The sequence below is a fragment of the Myxocyprinus asiaticus genome, chromosome 16 (genome assembly GCF_019703515.2).
Source record: "Myxocyprinus asiaticus isolate MX2 ecotype Aquarium Trade chromosome 16, UBuf_Myxa_2, whole genome shotgun sequence".
In the NCBI taxonomy this organism is placed as follows: Eukaryota; Metazoa; Chordata; class Actinopteri; order Cypriniformes; family Catostomidae; genus Myxocyprinus; species Myxocyprinus asiaticus.
The window spans coordinates 36,233,041-36,257,440 of record NC_059359.1 but is presented as its reverse complement, the minus strand read 5'-3'; the positions used below and the strand labels follow the sequence as shown (position 1 = coordinate 36,257,440).

At 38.0% G+C, this 24,400-nt stretch overlaps 1 protein-coding gene across 5 annotated transcripts in view; it reads left to right on the top strand.

Moving 5' to 3' along the window:
- Nucleotides 1–21,447, top strand: part of triob (trio Rho guanine nucleotide exchange factor b) — a 237,687-nt gene extending 216,240 nt beyond the window's left edge. Inside the window, exons 40-58 of one of the 5 annotated variants that reach the window (XM_051720104.1) lie at nt 2,727–2,793; nt 5,684–5,787; nt 6,460–6,529; nt 7,515–7,604; nt 7,718–7,810; nt 7,964–8,014; nt 8,492–8,569; nt 8,905–9,096; nt 9,207–9,387; nt 10,504–11,150; nt 12,289–12,530; nt 13,051–13,177; nt 13,291–13,318; nt 13,435–13,600; nt 14,336–14,457; nt 14,678–14,750; nt 16,477–16,677; nt 17,934–18,072; nt 18,373–21,447. In XM_051720104.1, coding sequence (XP_051576064.1) covers nt 2,727–2,793; nt 5,684–5,787; nt 6,460–6,529; nt 7,515–7,604; nt 7,718–7,810; nt 7,964–8,014; nt 8,492–8,569; nt 8,905–9,096; nt 9,207–9,387; nt 10,504–11,150; nt 12,289–12,530; nt 13,051–13,177; nt 13,291–13,318; nt 13,435–13,600; nt 14,336–14,457; nt 14,678–14,750; nt 16,477–16,677; nt 17,934–18,072; nt 18,373–18,918 — 3,217 coding nt within the window. In that variant the 3' untranslated portion in view covers nt 18,919–21,447. Of the gene's footprint in view, nt 1–2,726; nt 2,794–4,635; nt 4,761–5,683; nt 5,788–6,459; nt 6,530–7,514; nt 7,605–7,717; nt 7,811–7,963; nt 8,015–8,491; nt 8,570–8,904; nt 9,097–9,206; nt 9,388–10,503; nt 11,151–12,288; nt 12,531–13,050; nt 13,190–13,290; nt 13,319–13,434; nt 13,601–14,335; nt 14,458–14,677; nt 14,751–16,476; nt 16,678–17,933; nt 18,073–18,372 lie in introns of those variants that run through there. The other 4 variants (XM_051720103.1, XM_051720101.1, XM_051720105.1 and 1 more) reach the window with 4 other exon arrangements.
- Nucleotides 21,448–24,400: the final 2,953 nt, after the last annotated feature.

Below are 24,400 nucleotides of genomic sequence, written 5' to 3'. Positions count from 1 at the left end.
CAAGTTGGAAACTCTGATTAATATAAAAGTGCCAAGTTCTCTCACTTGAATAAAGTCCATAAAAATTTTAAATTGGGGAAGCTCGCTGGTTAACTTCCTGAGACCTGAGCTTGACTGCTGTGTGCATTTTCCATTTCCCTTTTTGATTTGCAACAAGTAGCACCTAATAAACGAGCAGATTTATATTTTTTCCAAAAAATTAATGTCCACATACACCGATCAGCCACAACATTAAAACCACCTGCCTAATATTGTGTAGGTCCCCCTCGTGCCACCAAAACAGCATCAACCCGCATCTCAGAATAGCATTATGAGATGATAATCTTCTCACCACAGTTGTACAGAGTGGTTATCTGAGTTACCATAGACTTTGACAGTTCGAACTCTGTTGATCTCTCTCATCAACAAGGCGTTTCCATCCACAGAACTGCCACTCACTGGATGTTTTTTGTTTTGGCATCATTCAGAGTAAATTCTAGAGACTGCTGTGTGTGTAAATCCCAGGAGATCAGCAGTTACAGAAATACTCAAACCAGCCCATGTGGCACCAACAATCATGCCACGGTCCAAATCACCGAGATCACATTTTTTCCCCATTCTGATGGTTGATGTGAACATTAACTGAAGCTCCTGACCCATATCTGCATGATTTTATGCACTGCACTGCTGCCACATGATTGGCTGATTAGATAATCGCATGGACGATTGTTGGTGCCAGGCAGGCTGGTTTGAGTATTTCTGTAAATGCTGATCTCCTGGGATTTTCACACACAACAGTCTCTAGAATTTACTCAGAATGGTGCCAAAAACAAAAACATCCAGTGAGCGGCAGTTCTGTGGATGGAAACACCTTGTTGATGAGAAAGGTCAACAGAGAATGGCCAGACTGTTTCGAGCTGACAAAGTCAACAGTAACTCAGATAACCACTCTGTACAATTGTGGTGAGAAGAATATAATCTCAGAATGCTATTCTGAGATGCAGGTTGGCACTGTTTTGGCAGCACGAGGGGGACCTACACAGTATTAGGCAGTGGTTTTAATGTTGTGTCTGATCGGTGTATGTAGACAGTGGGACTTAGTTGTGAAATTTTAAATAGTCCCAAGCTAAAGAGAGTCATATTGTTTTCATCAAATTGTTTATTATGTTTTTAGGAGTGTTGGTCATGTTTTTGAGATTTAACAGACATAACATCAGAAATTAGCATAATTAATTTAGATTTAAATTAATGTCCAGCATCATCCAATCACTGCCAACCATGTTAAAATAAAAATAAACATTCTAAATTCTCAATCTATGTACTGATTACCACTGTCCCATTTCTGCTAAACTGTGGAGTGGTCCAGACATCATCTGCAGCCTGATACTGAATTTTTGTTCAGATTTTAGGAGTGAATGCATTTAGCTGCATAAAGAACTATAGGATGCTATAGGCAGGAACTCCACATGACATGCCCCTCACCCGAAGCACTCTGCAGCTGGTTGCAAAAAAAAAACCTTTCATTAAGAAAACCCTTTGTGACAATAGCCTTACAATAATAACAAAGGGCTCTCTTTTTAAAATTTGTTCAGTATCTTATTTTGGGAAATGCCTCAGGCGTGACCGATCATGGCAGCAATTAATAACACCACATCGGTTCAGTGACACAGCAGTGACCAGGAAGCCCTGATATAAGCCGTTGTCACCTACCTTTACATCATTCTAGTTCTCTTCAACTGTGGAGATGTATTTGGATGGAGCCTTCAAGGTACGTCTCCGAATGCAGTGATATTTTCAAAAACTGTATTTTGTTTAGGGAATATACCAGCAAATTACGGTGGGTATTTTCTATATCCTTTTCTATCTCTAGATCACCAATGGTCAGAACTGGTGATTATTGCTGCACCATCGAGGGGTCATTTATCATATTCACTTAAGATAAATAAGAGAAAGTGATGGTGAGTCTGGTGGATGATCACTGGATCATGGCCACTGCTGAACCAAGCGGAGCAAAAAGAATGGAACCCTCTAGCATGTGTGTGTACGGGGTCATGATTTCGACCAAAGAATTGCACCCCTCTGTGAGATAAAAAATGAATGACCTGAAGGGGAGATATCAAAAGCAGAGGGAGGGAAATCCCCCCCCAGCAAATTGCATCCTGGAGGTATCTCACTGAACTTAACTCCTTGGGGCAGCACAGAGAAGAGATATGCTGAGAATGACGTAAAGGTGACAGCGGCTAATATCAGGAGAGAGGGGCTTCCTGGTCACTGCTGTGACTTGTGTGTCATTGGACAGATGTGTTGTTATTGTTTGCTACCATGATTGGTCACGCCCAAGGCCACGGCCCAGAGAACTGGGGTTACATATGTAACCTAACGTTTTCTAAACTTAATGGGTTTCTTGCAACTGGACCTAGGAGACAAAATAAAGTTTGACATTAGCATGTTGCTAAGCTAACAATGTGATATTCAAATAAGCATAGAAATACACAGTGCAAATTTTTAAATGGGATGCATTTTTATATCTACAATTTTCAGTATTGATGAGATGGATTTATAAAGTATTGACAAATTGATAATTTACATTTCCCTTGAATCATCTGCCATTATGGATAAATATTTTCACTGAGCTTGTCAGGGATTGCCTTCTCCGCAAATGGTACATGCAGCTCTGCCTTTGGAATTGAGACTCAATATGAATGATTCAATTGAATTTGAACATCATGTGTTTCTGTTGTGTTCAGTTATGTTCTGCTGGAGCTGGTGGAGACAGAGAGAGACTATGTGAGAGACCTTGGTGCAGTCGTAGAGGTGGGTGTATCTTCTTTTCTTACACAGTACTCCTAACAAATTCTGCAGTAAGATCACTATGGTGACCACATTTGACTGAACGCATTAATTAATAAAAATATTTGTTCACTAATCTATATAGTGCGACAGCATACGCATACATTTTTAATGGGCTTTGTTCCAGAAGAATATTTTACCATTCATTTTCTCTATAGGGATTTCAAAACTATCCTTCAATAAAAAGTAATAAAACAAGCCATGAAACAAACTAACCAGCTCTGAGTTTAATCTGAGTTTAATTACATACTTTGATTTGAAGCAAGAGTATTTGAAAATTTGAAAAAAACATTAAGGTACAAGACTGTGTACTTTGTGTATTGTATTATACAATTTTTTTTTTTTTTTTTTACTGTATTATATTATATTATAGTGATAATCGCACAGCCAATTATGCAGTGGACCTCACATAGGACACTTTGAACACCACAAGTGTGTGTCCAAATCATCCAAATGGACCATTCAGTAAATTAGAAATATGTAAATTGAGGGAGTTGGTCATCTGAATAATCTGAAGGATTTCGTAAAATTCTGCCTAACCTTTAGAGCTCCTACTTTATTATCAACACATGGAAGACACAGTCGTAATAAAATTAATTTTATTTACAAAAGATAAACGAGAATAACAACAACAACAACAAAATGGTACTAATATGCGAAAGAAGCTATGAATAGAGAACAAAATAGAATGCATAGGATAGAAAGATGCAAGTGGTTGAGTTGGATGTTGCTATGGTAGACGTTGGCTATTATCTTACGGAAAGATAAACTGCTGTTTCTCTGTTAACTAATAAGGTGAAGACTAATTAATACTAATTAAACAAATAACTCAAAGATTATTTGCAAGACATTGGATAAACAGGTTATGCAATCTAAAGAACTGGTAAACCGGTAATCATAAGTTGGTAATATACACTAATGCCAAGGTCTCTGGAAAGAAGTTTTGATAGTGATATTTACATTCCGCTTGATCGAGTAATGAGCTCACCGATGGCGACATCTTCCACTGGTTGTGCTGGGGTGCATTGCAGTAGGAAAGGAGCTGAATTCTGCTTCAACATCCTTGAACATGAAACGCTGAGGAATGCTGATCTCCTGAAGCACCGAGAGGGTCCTTACAATCTGGAACACGCAGATGAAGCCCTGATGTTGGTGCAGAGAGGGTTTACTTGTGAGATCTTAACCTTGTTGCTGGTTGTGTCTGTTATTGTCTCACTGGAACGTAGACTCAGAACAGTATCATTACTATTGTCTCCTTCCTCTCTGGACTGAAGACTCAGAACATGGGAGTGTTACTGTTATTGTCTTCTACCTATTCCAGGCTGGAGACCAGAATGGGGTGTGCCTTTTAGAAGGATACTTTTATCCCTTTCTCATGAGGAGGAGATTGCAGTTTGACGCTTTTCTGTTCCAGTGTTCTGATTGGCTGTTGAAATCAGTGGTGGCACACACAGTGTGGCCCACCCTTCCTTCTCATTGTGGAATTAATTTGCATAGTCTAAAGTTCACAATTAGGACAGTTTAAGGTTTTACCTAGCATTGTTCAATTTCCAAACCATTTCCAAAATTCTCTTGGCATTGTGCTGAATGCAAAGAGTCCAAATATTATGCTGAAAGGTTGAACTATTAGCCATACATTCATGTAAATGTTAATAGGTCACCTACTGCGAATCGTATTAATCAAACAACTGCAATTAACATAAACAGTTCTGTGAACAAACATGGAGTGGATGTGTTGCAGTTGATGTCCATTTTAAGAATTCTAAGCATATGTATTGATGAATTTGTGGCCTCTTTTTGTTTCAGCCAATGCTGCCATATGGGCAGTTAATTAGCATGCTGCATCTGGAGGTCCTAAGGATTGTTTATGGCCATCTTAGCTTAGGATGGGCATCAAGGTGTGCCAAAGGATTTTGGCTCTAAGAAACCCGTGGACCAATGAGAAGTTCCTTCCAACGTGAAGGTGGATTTGGGGCTTTCCTTCCTAGCCCATAAGAGGTGTGTCTGGCAGTTGTCTGAGCAGCTTTATCTGTTGGCTGCTTGGCATTTGATTGTGTTGTTCCATCACGATCCAATGTAGCAACCTTTCTTCACCGTGACAGTTAGAGAGAAACCCTGCCATAATATTCCATGCAGCACTGTGAATTACATCTTGATTTTTTTAATATAAGTATATATGTGATTAATTATATCTAAAATATATGATTATAACTAAAAAAGCAACATGTTTGTTTATTTTGCAATATGTTAATTAGTAGTTTGAGAAGGTAGGGAGACCATCTTGATTACGCCATCCACAATGCTTTGTGTGGATGGGTGGTGGCTGTGATTTTTATTTCCATAGTAACAGTTACTTCTCTGATTGATGGATCTATCTTGAGGATTATGGGTTGTGTAGTTCTTAAATGGAATGTTTGTATTTTTATTTTAATGATGTTGAAAATACATTAAGTTGTGGCTCCTACAAAACATATATCATCGCTTAACAATCTTGGAGCTCATGGCTGGTCTTACCTTAAAGTTGTATACATCATCGTTATAAATCAGTTTCTTTATGGAGAAAATGAATGGGATTTTTACTGCTGGAAGTCAAGTGTTGTGCTCTGTTGCGGGATTTGTTATATACTGTTGTGTTTTGAATTGATTACGTGATGTGTTTGACTGGTAAGAGTGTCTCTTGGATGGCCTGTGTCAGCTGTGTTGGCACAGTTTTGTGTCATGCCTCAGTGTTGCACAGGAAATGAGAGCAGTTTGTGTTTGCTACTTCCTCTGAATGGTGTCTCATTGAGATCACATGTTTTGTACATGTCACTGCCTCCATGGTAACTGTGTCCATGTGTTGCGGCACCTGCAGGGCTACATGAGCAGGATGAAGGAGGAGGGGGTACCCGACGATATGAAGGGCAAAGACAAAATCGTCTTTGGAAACATTCACCAGATCTATGACTGGCATAAAGAGTAAGTAATGATAAGATGCAAAGCTCCCATTCCTTCTCAATTACCATGCTGAACAGAGATCAACCAGTTTTGTTTTATTTATTACCAATACTGATTATTTTAATGTTTTAGTTTCCGATAACCAATATGCAGAAAATGTTTTTTAATTGTTTTTATTTCTATTTTATTTTATTTTTTAAATCACTGATGGGACACTGATGACGATGTAAATCGAAAACTATTTGTCTTTGCACTGAGCACTTTTTGGCCTCTCAGTAAAATAAAAAAATTTAAGACTTTTGCTACACATTGTGTACGAGCTTCCCCTCTCTTTTGTACTATACTATGACATTTTTAAAACACTAATATCTAAATATTCATTAGACTACACAAATAAAAACATTATTTTGTAATTTACTGTGAATATTTTAATAATAAATATAATTATGAAAATAGTATTGTTGATGAAATAAGTCAGTTATGAAAAAAGAATGGTTTGGAATGTTTCCAAACAGAGATAGTTTAATTCGATTTTGCCATTTATCATTAGACCCAATATAAAGAACCAATAAGAACCCATAACAATTGAGTAAATATACATATCAGTACATTTTTAATGTTAAGTCTGCAGTCCAACACTGTCCAACGACTGTCCATTCCTGTCATGTAATGTTACCTCTCTGTATTTTTTAGCTTCTTTCTGGGTGAAGTTGAGAAGTGCTTGGAGGATCCTGATAGACTCGCAACCCTGTTTATCAGACAAGTATGAAATGGATAAATGTGTGGTTTCACTCTTACAAAAGAAAACCTTAAAAATAAAGTTTCCCAAAAAAGTTTCCCAAGCACACCCCTGTCTGCCATTGGTCAAGAAACCAATAGTTTCTCCCTAAATCATGTCATTAATTAAGTTTTGTCACATTATGTTGCTGTGGTGAATGTAGTCAAAGCTAAAAGCCGTTGTGAGGCACCACATTATAGCATGGCATAGAGTGTCTTATTCCTTTTCTAAAACTGTTACTACCATACATGGTATTCCACTAATTTCCACTACTTACTAGGTCCTCGTGGTGGCACGCTTACTCACCTCAATTCGAGTGGCGGAGGACAAGTCTCAGTTGCCTCCACTTCTGTCAATCCGCGCATCTTATCACGTGGCTTGCTGTGCATGACACCGTGGGATTCACAGCATGTGGAGGCTCATGCTATTCTCTGTGATCCATGCACAACTTACCACACGCCCCATTGAGAGCGAGAACCACTAATCGCAACCACGAGGAGGTTACCCCATGTGACTCTACCCTCCCTAGCAACCAGGCCAATTTGGTTGCTTAGGAGACCAGGCTGGAGTCACTCAGCACACCCTGGATTCGAACTTGCAACTCCAGGGGTGGTAGTCAACGTCAATACTCACTGAGCTACCCAGGCCCCACATGATAATAATATTAAGAACACAAATATCATTAAAACATTATTTTACTAAGCAAATTTATTAAATGCCATCATACTACAATAATATACAGTATAGTCCCAGACATGTAAACTAATGGTAGTAGTTTGCCTCTGTGGGTGCTGTACAGTGAGACTAGAGGGTATCTAGTTTTACAGCATAGTTCGGCTGGTAATATGTTGTGTATTTCAGCACTACTTGAAAGCTGCATTGACCAATCAGACTCCAGCTGGAATGTTTCAAAAATCGAATTTAGTACAATAATTGCATTCTGTCTGAAATTATTTTATTATGTTTACAGGAACGAAGATTGCACATGTACATTGTCTACTGCCAAAACAAGCCCAAATCAGAGCACATTGTTTCTGAGTACATCGATACATACTTTGAGGTAAGACCTAAGTTGCTGCCCACGTCCTGCCTGACATTTAAACATGATTCATGGAAAATGAGAAAGCATAACATGACCACACACTCTTCATTTCTGGTCTTTATCTGCATCAGGATCTAAAGCAGAGGTTGGGTCACAGGCTACAGATCACAGACCTGCTCATCAAGCCAGTGCAGAGGATCATGAAGTACCAGCTTCTGCTGAAGGTCAGGCAGGGGAAATGACATGCTCTTCCAGTACTACTGACCTACACATTCTCATGCTTGCGTAAAGAATGGTGTTTTAGAGAGAAGTTATCGTTATCTTGATTCTCTTTTTTTTTATGGTTTCTAACCATTATTCTGGTTGGTTAATTTTAGGATTTCCTCAAGTTCTCCAAAAAAGCTGGTTTGGACACCACAGAATTAGAGGTAAGGTTGTTACAGAGTTAAAGGGATGGTTCTCCCTAGAACACATTTGAATTTATTTGTTCACAAAACACAAAATGGGTCACCATTCACTTTCATTGTATTAAAAAAAGATGCAATGAAAGTGAATGATTATTGAGGCAACATTCTGATTTGAACAAACCCCAAACAATAAGTATTAAACATTGGTGTATTTTATACAGGAATTATACCTCAAGTAGTGCTGCTTATTGAGGAGAAGTGTGCTATTAATTTCATAAGCGATCAGACTTAGGATTTTTGCCTGGTTGACGATAGAACAGGTTAAAAAAATCCCATAAACCATTTCCATTTAAGCCATATCTAGGGACCAGAATATCATATAGACTTTGGCAACCGCATAGCAACATGCTAAAAATCCCTCATAACACTCACAACACCCTAGTTGTGTGTAACATTGTTGTGAAATTACATATATTTTTCTCTTGTGTTCTCTCACAGAAAGCAGTAGAGGTGATGTGTGTTGTTCCTAAACGCTGCAATGACATGATGAACATTGGACGCCTCCAAGGATTTGATGTAAGAAGCCTTTTTCTTTACTTTACTACAGTTATGAGCATGCAAATGGGAATCAATTCAAAATTGAACAGGGCACTGACAGCAGATCAGCTGCAACTAAACCAAAAGTTGCAAAAATAAATAAATGAAAATCATTGGATCATTGCTATATGATATTTCAGACTAGGTGTGAAGAAGTTAATCAAGGTGCATTCTTTCCTTTTAAAGTCTTGTCTGATGATTTCAATTTCATTTGTACTTCTTGTTTTACTTTTATATTTTTGTTTGGTTTACCTTTGTTTTAAAGCACTGTTCTGAGGTCTGAACACTTTTTATTCTGTTATGTCTATTTTCAGGGTAAAATCATAGCCCAGGGCCGACTGCTTCTCCAGGACACCTTCATGGTCTCAGACCAGGACGGTGGTCTTCTTTCCCGCATGAAGGAGAGGCGTGTCTTCCTCTTTGAGCAGATAGTTATCTTCAGTGAACCTCTTGATAAGAAGAAGGGCTTCTCCATGCCAGGCTTTCTGTTTAAGAACAGCATAAAGGTGTGTAGATCTTGCTGAAACCATGTGCCCTAGACACAGCAAAGCTTCTTTTCTTACTGTACACATTCATTTTATTCTCTTGACTGAAAATCTATCTCTCTGCCCTGCAGGTCAGTTGGTTGGGTCTGGAGGAGAGTCCTGACAATGACCCTTGTAAGTTTATTTTGACGTCGAGGTCATCGGCTGGCAGCACAGAGCACTATGTACTCCACTCCTCCAACCGGGTAGTTTGCCAGGCCTGGATGCAGCAGATCAGCAGCATCCTGGAGAACCAGAGAAACTTCCTCAATGGTATTGGTAAAACTTATCTCCAAAAAAACTACACCTCTGGCTGATAGGTGTTGCATTTTATGATGTACTGAGGTAGATTTGAAATGAGTGGGTGAATTATAAAGGTGTTACAAGTGGTGAGGTAGCCTAGTGGTTACAAAATGACCTAAAAACCACTGTTTTGACCATTACGCTGTTGAGCAATGCACTTAATTCCAAGTTTCTCCAGGAGGACTGTCTCCTGACAGTATAATTTTAGATTAGATAAAGTGTCAACTAAATCACTAATTAGTTCTAAAGAAAACTGACAGTTAGGGCTAGGCGATATAAGCAAAATATATATTGCTATATTCTTAAGATATTTGGTTGTTAACGATATATATATCATGATATCAGCCACAAAATTAAAACCACCTGCCTAATATTGTGTAGGTCCCCCTCATGCCACCAAAACAGCGCCAACCTGCATCTCACCACAATTGTACAGAGCGGTTATCTGAGTTACCATAAACTTTGTCAGTTCGAACCAGTCTGGCCATTCTCTGTTGACCTCTCTCATCAACAAGGCGTTTCCATCCGCAGAACTGCCCCTCACTGGATGTTTTTTATGTTTTTGGCACCATTCAGCGTAAATTTTAGAGACTGTTGTGTGTGAAAATCCCAGGAGATCAGCATTTACAGTAATACTCGAGCAAAGTCTTCCTCGGATGTCATGTTTGTTATTTATACAAGCGTCACAGGGAAATTACATTGCTGTTGAGAAAGCTGCTTACTGACCGAGCCGCATGTATACGGGAGTAAAGAGAAAGCCGGGTAACACAGTTCATGTAAACGCATACACTGATTTTGAGCTTTAAGCAGCTTTCTCACAATAAATGGCTTTCTGGTGTCCATGTAAACATAGTCACTAACTTAAGGGGAAGGGAGCTAAGTTGAGGGTCAGTTCCACGAAAGCATTTCACATAACCACGGTGGAAATGATACGCAAAAATTTATACCGGCTTACACATTTCTACTAGTAAATCAAGTTAACTTGTATATCGCCCACCCCTACTGGAAATGTTTATAGCTTTGCTCTTTGACTTTACAACACTACTTCTTATCTATACAAATGTCTTCAATAATGTTTCTTCTTAGCACTGACTTCACCTATTGAATACCAGCGGAACCATGTTGGGTCGAGCGGTCTTGGAGGACCCAGCAGTAGTGGACTCCCAGGGGGTAGCAGCAGCTCAGTCATGGGTCCCAGCTGTGGCTCCCGGTCCAGAGGTTCCAGAATCCCTCAGCCTTCCTCTCGTGTCCCCCAGCCTGTGCAGCACCACCACTCCCCTGCCCCAGACGACCGCACCTCAGGTACGTGCCCTCTTCTTGACCTGGGCCTAAACAGTGAGGTCCCCAGAATGCGAGTCATGGAGAGCCCCATGAAGGAGCTGTGCGAGGAGGCCCAGTCAGGGATGCCCATCCCAAGAGCCACAGTTGCTCCCCTGTCTCTCACCCTAACGAAGCCCCGTCTTGGGGTCCCCTCATCCATTCTCTCCCCCTTGAGCCCTCAGACATTCACACCCTTCGCACCAGGCGTCCCAGCCCAGAAGGGCTCCCTGTTTTGGGCCTCGATGGCAGTCTCGCCCACTGGCAGGCATGGTTCTTACGCAGAACAGAGTGACACACCAAGTCGCAGCCAGAGTCAGACCCGCAGGCACTCCACCCACAGTAAGGAACTGGACCGTATCAGCACCTGCTCATCCACCAGTGAGCAGTCTCTGCACTCCACTCACAGCAATGGGGTAAGAGCCAAACTCTAGCTGCAGGCTTCAGTGAGGCCTAGTCCTGCTTCAACTGCTCCACTGGCTTCATACTAACCTGCTGGGGTGTGTGCGCGTGCATCGTTCTGGAACTTGAAGAGGATTCTCACAGGCTGTTGTGGATATTAACCAGCCTGGTTTAATTGTGCTAAGCAACTAACAACATACACTGTAACAAGGATAACTCCTCGAGAGTTTCTCAGAAACTCAACACAGCAGTTGAGCATTTCTGCTGACTCTGTCTGCTCTGAACTTGCAGGATTGTCCTTCTCTAACGGCAAACAAGCATTTGGAGCACGTACACCAGCAAACTAACAATTACTAACACTTGTTTTTAACCATGCTTTTTTGACCAATTTGCATTTAGGCATTGCATTTTTTAGACAACTTTTACAAAGATTGCAGCAGGCTTTTAAGGGTGTTAGATTCCTTCTGCTTACCAACAGAGCTATCAGTGTAGTTCTGAAGAGGATCATATAAACTGCAGCAGAGACAGTATAAGGAAGAGGAGATGGACCACTTGTAGAAAATAAAGGGGAGAAATCATAACATGCAATTTTGCAGCTGTAAGAATGGAAGTCCTGCCTTTCAATTAAACGAGTTTGTTTACCCAAGAATGCACAGGCACATCAACTGGACCAGCCTGAAAGATTTTTTAAGAGTAATTTGAGTTAAAGAAGCCAAGATTATGATACCACTATCATGCCTGATTTTATATCTGATTTTAAATATATTATCATGAATGAAAGCTTGACAAACCGTTTTGGAGATTTTGGTCTTTCCTATTTAAATAAATAGAGACTGTACTTCTTTGACTGTGGGCTACATAGAAAATAGCTACCCAAGGGCCTTACTAAGATGGCTGCCAAGCAACATGACTTGACTTCAAGAGACTTTAACTGAGTATCTTTGCCATGTAAACTGTCTTTTCCTAAAAATGTAGTCTTAATTGCTTGAATCTTGCTCTCTAACAAGTCCAGCTCACTAAATGTCTTCAACACACCAGTCTTAATTTTTTAAGTGGTTAGACATACTCTATATAGCTTAAGTGTAGAGCTTAATATTAATAATGTCAAATGTATGTATAATTCTGATGTTCTGCGTGTATTTTTCTTCTTAGAGTGAAAGCAGCAGCAGTGTGTCCACCATGTTGGTGACCCAGGACTACGTGGCTCTAAAGGAGGATGAGATCAGTGTATATCAAGGAGAGGTTGTGCAGATATTGGCCTCCAATCAGCAGAACATGTTTTTGGTTTTCCGCCCCGCCACAGAACAAGGCCCAGCGGCCGAGGGCTGGATCCCCGGCTATGTTCTGGGTCATACCTCCACCATCATTTCCGACTACCCCGATGGAACCCTCAAGTAAGGACTGCTTATTGATTGTTATTGATAGACTGATCAGTAAGATTGGCTAATACTAATTGGGGAAACTAATTTTAGAGCATTGTGATTGGCTCAGACTGTTTATGTCAGAGCTTTGTAAACTTTTACAGGCTTGTAACTTTAATGTCACTGCTTTGTTTACACGTTAGCTTCAATATAGAACTTCTTTGTCAGTTTTTGAGCTCCATTATGTTTACACAAAACCTCTTAACAGAAAATTGCTGTTTAAGTGAAATGGCGTTCACAACCCATTTTACTTCCTTAATGTGATGTATTTCAAAGTGAAAAAAGATATTCAACAAGAAAAGAAAATCTGAGTGGGACCTGATTTTATTCATTGGAAATTAATTGAATTGTGAAAAGTAGTTAAAAAATAAGAGGGCTTGGTGACATCAGCCGAAAAAAGAAAGTAGTTTCACAGGCAGTGAAAGATTATAAAGACAAAAAAATATGGATAGATAGATTTTTTTTTTCAGTTTTTCCTCCACTGTACATACAGGAAGTCTTCATCATGGCACACAGCTCTCCGCATCAGACGCAAGTCAGAAAAGAGAGATAAAGAGGGCAGGAAGGAGAGCAAACCGGAGAATGGCTATCGCAAGTCTAGAGATGCAACAGTCAATAAGGTTTCTGTAAAGGTGCTGCCCTAAATCTAATCCATTATGTAATGAGTTCATTTCATGGTTTTTACATATGAAACATTACACTGTTACTTATTTAACTGTTCATTTTTTAACAGCTTTTGAATCCCAACTACATCTATGATGGTAAGTCAGAATATTGTTCTTTCATTCTTGGAAGTCTCTCTTCAATGAACGAAACATGCTCATGCGTCATAATGAGAAATAGCTGAATGACTGTAAGTTTTGTATATTGCTGGCAGCAGTCCCCCCAGAGTTTGTGGTCCCTCTGAGTGAGGTGGTGTGTGACAGGGGCGACAGCGTGATTCTCCGCTGTAAGATCTGTGGGCAGCCCAAAACCTCAGTCTCCTGGAGAGGACCAGACCAGAGCACTCTCAGCAACGCTGGCAGATACACTCTCACACACAGGTGAAACCAGGACACGTATGCACAGCATTATGCATGTCATGTAGTTATATGGACTGCAGGTGGCACTTGTTCTCTATGGTTTCTGTTCCAATATATTGAGTGGGATGAATACAGTCATTTTGTGTCTTTCATGCTTACTCTTTACTGAAAAAACATGTTGAATATTTCTGTGAAATTGTCTAAATGTTAGTTTTTCATTTAGTGACAACATTAGGTAACATTTGGCTATTCGGACAGCAAAACTCAAAAATCTCCAACTCTCTTCTTTGTATTTAGATTATGTAAAATCTGATTTCCTTCGTGAGCCAAATGTTAAATTTTAAATAAATGCTATAAAAATGTTAGCGCAAATCCATTTTCAAATATCAAACCTTTGTTAAAAAAAGTTTCAGAAGGTCTGTTGGCCAAAAATTACAAAATTACTTACTTTAAAGAATTTAAAAATAAAATTAAAAAATGTTAACTAATTTTGATGTAAAAAGTAAAAACATTTTAAATTGATCTATGTATTTTCAATGAAAGTTTATGGGGAAGTCATTTTTTTATCCTTTGTAAATGCACTACTGTACACACATTTTGTTTTCTTCTTTTTTTTTACTGTCTTTCAAAATGATTTTGTTGTAATCAACAGCATGCCTCTTATGTTGTCCTTAGACATTAACCTGTATTGAATCTGGAATATTTCTTTAAATAGACAAGTCTATTTAGCCACATAATTGTTTACTTTGTGTTCAGTGAGACAGGTGAAGTGACCCTCCGTATCTCACCTGCTACTCTGGACGACAGCGGCACTTATACCTGCATCGCCTCTAATGACGTGGGCTCAGTGACATCATCAGCCTATCTCAGAGTCCTTGGTCAGTTAATTCGTTCACAAATCACAATGCTCAGCATAAAACCTCCACAACATCTCCACTTCTACTTTCTTCTATTTATCACTACCTAAATTGTTCTTGACAAAATGAATCCTGGACTAAATTAAACTTCCCCATAATTGTCCAACCTAGACTTTATCTATGTTATAAAAGTATAATTATAAAGTTAAGTCACTGATTTTGTTGTTTTTGTTTTTCACAGGCACTTCCTGTGATGGTATCCTCTGGAAGGATAACTTTGAGTCCCTCTTCACTGAGGTCATGGAACTGGGAAGGTACACTACATACTCTATTTAGGCCTACTCACATCTTCAACTGGCTAAATGGAACTAAACAACATGAACCCATTTGTCTCTCTGCACACTGCAAACAAATAGACTACACTGAAAAAAAAACTTTCTCTTAATTTGCATCTTTGTCTTGTTTTCCTGTAAAAATATAAACATCTTTAAAGCAATATGAATATAGGGCTAAATACATTTTTGTTAGATTTATGTTATTGTTAGATTTAAAACCAATTTTACCACGGTCTCTTGTCAGCATTGATTAGTTAAAACTGTCATTAATTTTTGCAGTGTAAATTTCGACTGGAAGAATAACAATAACTGTTAACTTTATCTACGGGTCGTTATATCTAGAGTTCTGCCGTTTCTAAATTAGAAACAGAGAAAAAGTAGTGCGATAAGATTAAAATTATTTTTATGAATTAAATAAAAAGCTGTATGAAAAATTGGAAAATTGGACATGAGTTTTTGGAGACAACACACTCTGTAAAAATGTAAATGCATAATCCAGAAATAATACTAGCCACATATTGTAGAAGGTTTGCACTCCTAAGAACATTTCTATCCTTTGTCATTTTTTACATTAATGAGAAAAATCCAGTGATGCAGACGTGACTGTTGCTAAAGTGGCACTTACATGAAAACCATACAAAACGCTTTGAAACCTGCAGACTTTGACCTCCGAGACATCAGTATGAGATCCATTGTGGCTGAATGTTTGATTGAATTAAGAATAAAAGTGTAATATGGCTTTGTGCAATTACTAAACAGCAAAAGGCTGCGTTTTATAAAACAGTCTGCATTCAGCTTTCAGTCAGTGCTGCTTGATCAAGCAGCTCTCTCTCTCTAGTGGGTGTATGCTGAGAAGTGCAGCAAATTTGGATGAATTTTATCATATTACAATTCAAATTGTCTTACCTCTTTTTTCCTCGTCTTGTTGGACAATGAAAGATGCATTTGATAGGTCCCGGTTTTCTTCTCTCCCCCTCCGTGCAAAACATTGCTGAATGTCAAACCATTAATATAATGTACCCATAATATAATATAACAATGATTAAAACCGACTGGAACAACCTGTGCATTAAACAATTTTAATGCACGCATTGCAGCCAATCATAATTGAGGATTCGAATAGATCATGGTATAAGTGTGATTATTTGTATTTTTTTAAACCAGAGCATGACATAATTTAGGGGTCTCGATGTAACTTGACACAGTGTCTTAAAACATGCTGTTTAAGCAACGAAACAGTGAAAAGAGAAGTGACGAAACAAAAGTGCTTCGTTCTAAAAGCATCCATCTGACGGATGTGTACATAGACTATAAACAGCACAGATGCAATGCAAGGATGCATTCTGTGAAAACAAATCAAATCTACATCAGACAGATTGACAAACTCTATTCCAAAATGAATTGCAATGGACTGTACACCAGTGATAGGCTTATGTTCAATTATATAGAAATAAAACTAGTCTGCCACAATAATATATTGTACTGGGATTATCTGAATTACTCTATTATATACATGTATAATTATTTTAATTACTGTATATTGAACTATATTTATTTGCGGGGGATGTATGTGTGACTGATTGCGCTTTAATTAATCATCTAAATTAATCCTTAAAAATTTTTATCAATTGACAGCCTTAAAAATACTGATTAAGGAAACAATTTGATGCTGTGTAGATAATGAGTGTTGTCTCTCTGTCTGTAGAGGCAGGTTTGCCGTCACAAAGTGGTGTGAGCAGAGAGGGAGCAGGCGATCGGTGGCCGCTAAGCTGGTGAATAAGAAGCTAATGCGTCGAGAGCAAGTAGTTCAGGAGCTGGGGGTCCTGCAGTGTCTTCAGCATCCACATCTGGTGGGCCTGCTCAACACCTACGAGACCCCAGCCAGTTACATTCTCATCCTAGAGATGTACGTGGACTTCTCTGGTTCTTTCATATTACTATTGTGTCCTAATGTCATTATGCTAAACCTACATTATCAAAGCTTGATGTAACATTGATAAAACATGTTAAAGATTATTTTAGTGTGATAAAATTGCTTACTAACCTTAAGTTTTATCCAATGTTACAACTTTGTTGCCACAACAACGAAACCCTTTAATCCTGGTATTGGATATAACTTGCTTTTTTTCGTAAACAAGGGACGAATCTAATTTATTTTTTGTGGTAATCCAACATTATGCCACAAATGCTGTTAATTGAGCTTAAAGGAATATTCTGGGCTCAATAAAAGTTAAGCTCAATCAACAGTATTTGTGGCATAATATTGACTACCACAAAAATATATGTTTGACTAGCCCATCCTTTTCTTTAAAAAAAAAGCAAAAATTGAAATTACACTGAGGCTCTTACAATGGAAGTGAATGGGGCCAATTTTTGGAGGGTTTAAAGGCAAAAATGTGAAGCTTATAATTTTATAAAACTCATGTATTACTTGAGCTGTAAATTTGTTTAAATTGTAATTGTTACAGTCGTTTTTGGGTTTGTTGACATTACATCGCCATTGCAATGAAGTTGTAAAATTGGTGATAACTTTACACAGAAAAGTTTAGTATGTGATTTTATCACACTAAAATCGTGTTTACATGTATATCCTTTGACTTGTGGCTATACTTTTGAAACATTCAAAAGAGCATTTTAATGTTTACAAATTGACCCCATTCACTTCCAATGTAAGTGCCTCACCGAAACACACATTTTTGCTTTTTCTAAAGAAAAGGAGGGGCTGGGGGGGGCCTGGGTAGCTCAGCGAATACTGACGCTGACTACCACCCCTGGAGTCGTGAGTTCGAATCCAGGGTGTGTTGAGTGACTCCAGCCAGGTCTCCTTAGCAACCAAATTGGCCCAGTTGCTAGCCGCCTCATGGTTGCGATTAGTGGTTCTCGCTCTCAATGGGGCGCATAGTAAGTTGTGCGTGGATCGCGGAGAGTAGCATGAGCCTCCACATGCTGTGAGTCTCCGCGGTGTCATGCACGACGAGCCACGAAAAGGGGATAAAAAAAAGAAAAAAAAGAAAAAGGAGTGGCAAGTCAGAATTAATTTTTGTGGTAAGCAATTTTATGACACAAATGCTGTCAACTGAGCTTAACTTGTATTGAACCTGGAATATTCCTTTAGTATTTCTGTATTGTTGTAACATGTTTTCTCCTTTTTATCCACTTCAGCGCTGATCAAGGTCGTCTCCTCGACTATATTGTTAGCTGGGGGAACCTGACTGAAGAAAAAGTGGCTCTTTATCTACGGGATATTCTAGAAGCTTTACATTACCTTCACGCATGCAGGATAGCTCATCTAGACTTGAAGGTGAGACAGTGGGCCTTCCTATTGAATTAAAAATCCTGTTGTCACTTGAAGATCTATTCATACCAAAATGTATTATTTTTAACTTTTTTTGAGTTTGCACATCTGCAATATGGTGCTGAGATGTTTTTATTATGAAAACATATTTCAGCAGAGTTTCATGACATTTGTTATTTAGAATGTATCTAAATCCATCCTTTTTTTTTATGTTTAGCAGATGTTTGTATACAAAAATGCAGTTTTTTTTTTTTGAGTATTTCGAGTTACAATAGCTTAAACATCTGTGTTATGTTACTCTTCTAGCCTGAAAATTTAGTGATCGAGCACACATCAACCCAACCTCTGGTCAAACTGACAGACTTCGGTGACGCTGCGCATCTCTCCAATACCCCTTACATCCACCCTCTGCTGGGTAGCCCGGAGTTCTCCGCCCCTGAGCTGGTCTTGGGTGAGCCTGCAGCTCTGGAGTCTGACCTCTGGAGTCTGGGTGTGCTTGCGTATGTGATGCTCAGTGGGGCGTCCCCCTTTCTGGATGAAAGTGTCGAGGAGACCTGCCTTAACATTTGCCGCCTCGACTTTAGCTTCCCGGACGACTACTTCCGTGGCGTGAGTCAGGCTGCGCGGGACTTTGTATGCATCTTACTGCAAAGAAAACCATGCAGACGTCCCTCTGCGCAGGTTTGCCTGCGGGAGGAGCCCTGGCTGCAGCCGAACGCAGCACCTGGAGTGGCTCGCCTCGAAACTTCCAGACTCATCTCCTTTATAGAGCGGAGGAAACACCTGAATGACCTGCGACCTGTGGCCAGTCTCAAAGCCTTCCTGCATAGTCGCCTACTCAGCCAGGCCTGAAAGAAAGATAGCCCTCAAAGAACAAACCACAATCTCCTGAGTTAAGGTTACAGTGGCAAAATAAAATCTGTGTTAAAGGAATAGTTAAACCCAAAAAAATTAAAAACCCTCACATCTTTGAAAACCTGTATGACTTTCTTTCTTCCATGGAACACTAAAGGAGAAATGAATAGCATAATAACATAAAAATTCAGTCTCTTCCTCACACAAAGCTATTGTATGGCTTCAGAAGACTTGGAAAATAGTGCCCAAGTTGCATAGACTACTTTTATGATACTTTTTTGTTCCTTTTTGGAGCTTGACAACCCCTGGTCACCATCCAGTTTCATTGTATGGAAAAGAGCAGCATGGACATTCTACTAAATATCTCCTTTTGAGTTCCATGGGGGGGAAGTCATATGGGTTTGGAACGGCTTGATGGTGAGCTAATAATAACAGAACTATCCCTTTAATGACACTCTCTCCTTCAGTTTTGAGCAAAAAATGGAAGAAAGCAGGAGAAAATATTGAAAATGAAGAAAGAATATATGCTGAAATCTCATCCTTGTTTTAGAGCCAATTACATGGTTCTGGGTCTTTATAAACTGCTGCTGAAAAAACTTTGAAATCCCCTTCCCTTACTCTTTAAAAAAATAATTTCAGTTACATGTATGTGCTCTTTTTGTATAGACAGCACTCACAAGAAAAAAAAAAAAAAGTGAATAAAGAAAAGGGGAAAGGTTCATGTCTTTTTTGTTTAGTTTTTTGTTTTTACGTTACCTGAGCCAAAGCTAAACCAGCTTTGTGTTCGGACAGTATTTCAATCAGGTTGTTTCAGTAGAGTACTGTAATTTGAATAGCTACATTCAGGAAAGATTACATTTTGTACAAACCATGTATAGAAGCACAGTTGATATGATATCTTTATCCTGAAAAAACTTATTTAAAGATAGGGAAAATAATTATGGCATTCCTCTGAAGATCATTATAGCTGTATGCAAATGTTCATGTTTGATATGCATATTTGAAATCCTACCATAGCAACTTTTAACAGCTGCAACTCTTTTTATAAAGAGTAAAAGATGAGCTTTTCATTTCGATTCATGTGTCTATCAGTCTTATGTTGTAAATAAACTGGACCTGCCTTCATTAATGTTAATTTGCAGTGTTAGAAATGCTTTCTCATTGGCCACTGAAGACAAAAAGTGTTGGTAACCACGGCAAATGTGCACTCTTTGTAATTTGTTGAAATTTCTATGTGCAATGTTGGGGCTTTAACATTTTGCAGTTATTTATAATACTTGGTGATAAATCGACATTGTTAAGTACATGTATCAGCCACCGCGAGTTGACATATGATGTGTCTGTGGCTGTTTTGCTGGGTTCCCTGTGTTCAATATTATTTTGTAAAAGCTTAACCTTATTGGTGAAAATCATTTATGTCTATGTCACCCTTCCGTTATGAATGTTGTTACTGAGTTTTATCATAATATCAAAGTTAATCCTCATGTACCTAAATAATTCTCCCTGTTTGGTGGTCAATTCTGACTTCTAGAGCTGGAGTTTACATGTATTGATTGTTGATTTATTTATTGTGTCTTGTTCAGTTTTTTGTTAATCGAAGATAAGTAGTGCTTCATGATGTCAAATGATTATGAATTTTGATTTGTGTATCTGCTCATTGTGGCAGTAGCCTATTAATGTAAGTTTGCATGACTAAATGACGAGTTAGTAATTATTCCATTCCCATGAGATGTTTGCTTTCTGTTAGTTTTGTTTTAAATACTGTATCTGTTGTAGGAGAACGCACCAATTCTAGTTTCTTCAGCACCAAAGCGTGGGTTTAAGAGGCGAGTTGCAGTAGTACAATAACCCAAAAAAGCAACTGTCAACGCATGTCCTTAAAACCTATTTGCAATTACTCTAATGCTGAATTTAAAATAGAGATAAATAACATGATGGGTCAGTAAAGTATGGTTTTTCATATTTTCAGTTTTTTTTAAGTTTCTCATAATGTATAGATGTACAGACACCATGAAACCTAGACGTAGCGACACCCTGTATTTTACATTACAGTATAATGTCATTTTGAATGTTTTTGACTTGATATTAATTTTGCATGTATATTTCTTTGTACAGAAACCATACATGTTTGCACATTCTGTGCTGTACATAAATTACTTTACCCTCAGTTATTTTTGAGATTAAACATCTGAAACATTTTATTGGTACAACTAGTCTTTTATGTTTTTATTGTTTGTAATTGTAGTTTGGCTTGTGTGCATGCACAGTACAGTAGCATTACACATTAAAATGACCTTTTTATTTATTTCCTGTGGAGGTCTCTGGAGGCCTCGATCAGACCATGTAGATATCCTCAGTGGAGGAAACAGTGGAAAGTGCAGCTGCAGGTGCTGTGAAATGTTTTAGATCTCAAAAGCAGATAAATGACGTATTAAATTTCCCCTGATCTTATCGCAGAGGTGAAGTATCATTTTTCCAGATGCAGACTATAAAATTAAGGTGGTATACAAGGCCAATTTTTTTTCTTTTTTCTTTTTTTTTACCTTTTTGTAAATTCATATAAACTATATGGGTAGTTGGTATATGGCCATGAACTGTTCTGAAATGTATATGAATGTGTATATTTTAGGGAAAGTGTATATTTTAGGTCTTGTAACTGGCCACCATTTCTTTTTGCCTACACTAATTCATTTTAAAAGTCCTGTGGTGTGAATGCATTTTTTAAAAGTACAAATGTTCCATGTAGGCTCTCAGTTACCTAATATGAGGTCATAAAAGCATGTAGCAAGTATAATAATTCTAGAAGAATTGGAAGGAAAATTTTTTTTAAATTAGTTTAAGATTAAACTACATGTGAGAGAGAGACACAGAGAGCATTTATGTATTGTATCTTTGCTAAAATGCATGCATACATACCTGTTTAAAGAAAAAAAAAGAAACACTATGCATTTTCCTGATAGATTAATGATTTGATACAGGGTTGTTTTTTACACTTGTAGGTTCTGTGGTTGTTCGTCTGATTGTGTGAATATAACTGCTTTGTTTTTTAAGAGGTGTGATCAGAGCATAGGCGTTAGAGTACACGCTCTGGCTAATGCTGCTCTGCAGGCACCCACACATTACTATCCGTAAACTGTTTTCTCTTTGAAAAACATGTGATATGCCTCTAGTTTCATATACATCACTCCTGAATTATGCTAAATAGTTACAGTTCGATGGTATCTACTCTTTTGAGGCTTTGAGAAATCTCTTGACGTACAAGATAACTAACAGTTGACTGATCTCACATTTTACATTGAGAACAGACTTCCAACTCATACCTGCACGAATCAAAATGTCCCCATTGAAACAGCTTTCTAAGAAATTGTGAACATAGGTATTTTGAGTCATTTTTGTCTTTTGCTAAAAGTCATTCAGGTTTGAAAATGGTTGTTTGTTAACACTGTATTCAAAGTACCACCAGGAGGCACACTTGAATAAGATCAAGAGGTCTGAGGGTCCTCTAGTCTAGCGCTTATCTGTTATCCTGTTTGAGTTTGTTTTAGTCTACAGCTTATCAGAATATTATAATTGTGGTTTGTAACTGTGGTAATGATTTAATCAGGTCTCTTCCGAGATTACTGATAAGTTATAATAGAAAAAGTTACCGGTTCGCTGAAAATGCCATTTTTGGTGGAACATGAAAACATGATGTAATCCTGATGTTAGCTGATAATTGTATGCGTTTAACAGATTTTTTTTTAATTAATATTATTATATTATATTTATCATATTTTCTTTCTAAACCTTTTTGTAGATACAGTACAGTATATATTAGATCAAAAGCATCAAGGATACTGCTCACAGATCATGTGAAGTACTGTATATAACCATGTTGTTGTTGTTGTTTTCTTTAATATGTGGACTTTGTATAGCTTTTCTTTTTTTTATTCTCGATTCCAGAAGTATTTTTTATGCAATAACAAATTCAATAGAAACACATAGACAAAATAAAGATATAGAGAAACACATTGACCTACATAATAACATCACAATTCTTATAAAATACATAAACAGTCGACAGTACATTTCAAGAGATTACTGGGCATTATAATATGTAATATACATTACATACATGCATTAAATAAAAAATAAAAAAAAAAGTGCTCTGGTAATAAGTGGGTCTTTTTTCCCTCTCTTGAAAACTTCACAATGTTGCCAAGCAATTGTGTATCGTTCAGACCTGTCAGTAGTGTCAATGAGTTGACAAATCACTCAAGTTAACGTCCCATTTTTTTTTGCCAGTATATATACACCGATCAGCCACAACATTAAAACCACCTGCCTAATATTGTGTAGGTCCCCCTCGTGCTGCCAAAACAGCTGAGTAAATTCTAAAACCTGATGTGTGTGAAAATTCCAGGAGATCAGCAGTTACAGAAATACTCAAACCAGCCCGTCTGGCACCAACAATCATCCATGCGATTATATAATCAGCCAATCATGTGGCAGCAGTGCAGTGCATAAAATAATGCAGATACAGGTCAGGAGCTTCAGTTAATGTTCACATCAACCATCAGAATGGGGAAAAAATGTGATCTCAGTGATTTTGAACGTGGCATGATTGTTGGTGCCAGATGGGCTTGTTTGAGTATTTCTGTAACTGCTGATCTCCTGGGATTTTCATGCATGATAGTCTCTAGAATTTACTCTGAATGATGCCAAAAACAAAAAAACATCCAGTGAGCAGCAGTTTTGTGTTCAGAAATGCCTTGTTGATGAGAGAGATCAACAGAGAATGGTGAGACTGGTTAGAACTGACAAAGTCTATGGTGACTCAGATAACCGCGGTGAGAAGAATATAACCTCAGAATGCTATTCTGAGATTCGGGTTGGTGCTGCTTTGGGGGCCCGGGGTGGGGTGGGGGATGGGGGGAATCCTACACAATATTAGGCAGGTGGTTTTAATGTTGTGGCTGAACGGTATATATATATATATATATATATATATATATATATATATATATATATATATATATATATATATATATTGTAGCAATTGCCTTGCAAATAATGCATTCTTGGAATTGTTAAATTTACCCATGCACATCAAGTTACTACTATTTCTATTTTAGATGGTTAATTTTGTTAATATTGTTAACATTAGTCAGACATTTTTTTTTTTATTATTAATAATATTTTTGTATCATCTATGTAATATTTGTATACCTATATGTTTAAATGCTGTCAAATTACTACTCGTACTGTAATTAAATCTGTGACAAAAACGTAAAAATTCCAATGTCATTGGAATGTAGAAACAATGGCATCTTATACAACACTGCAGATCTTTCTACATTTTATTTTGAAATAGTGTTTTAATTTGAGAAATAGTGATGATTGTCGGACAGTGATGATTTTTTCACTGTGATGCACTTAACTCATATTTATTTCAGAATTACACAAAATGATGGTTCAATGAACTTAACAGATTTGCCAA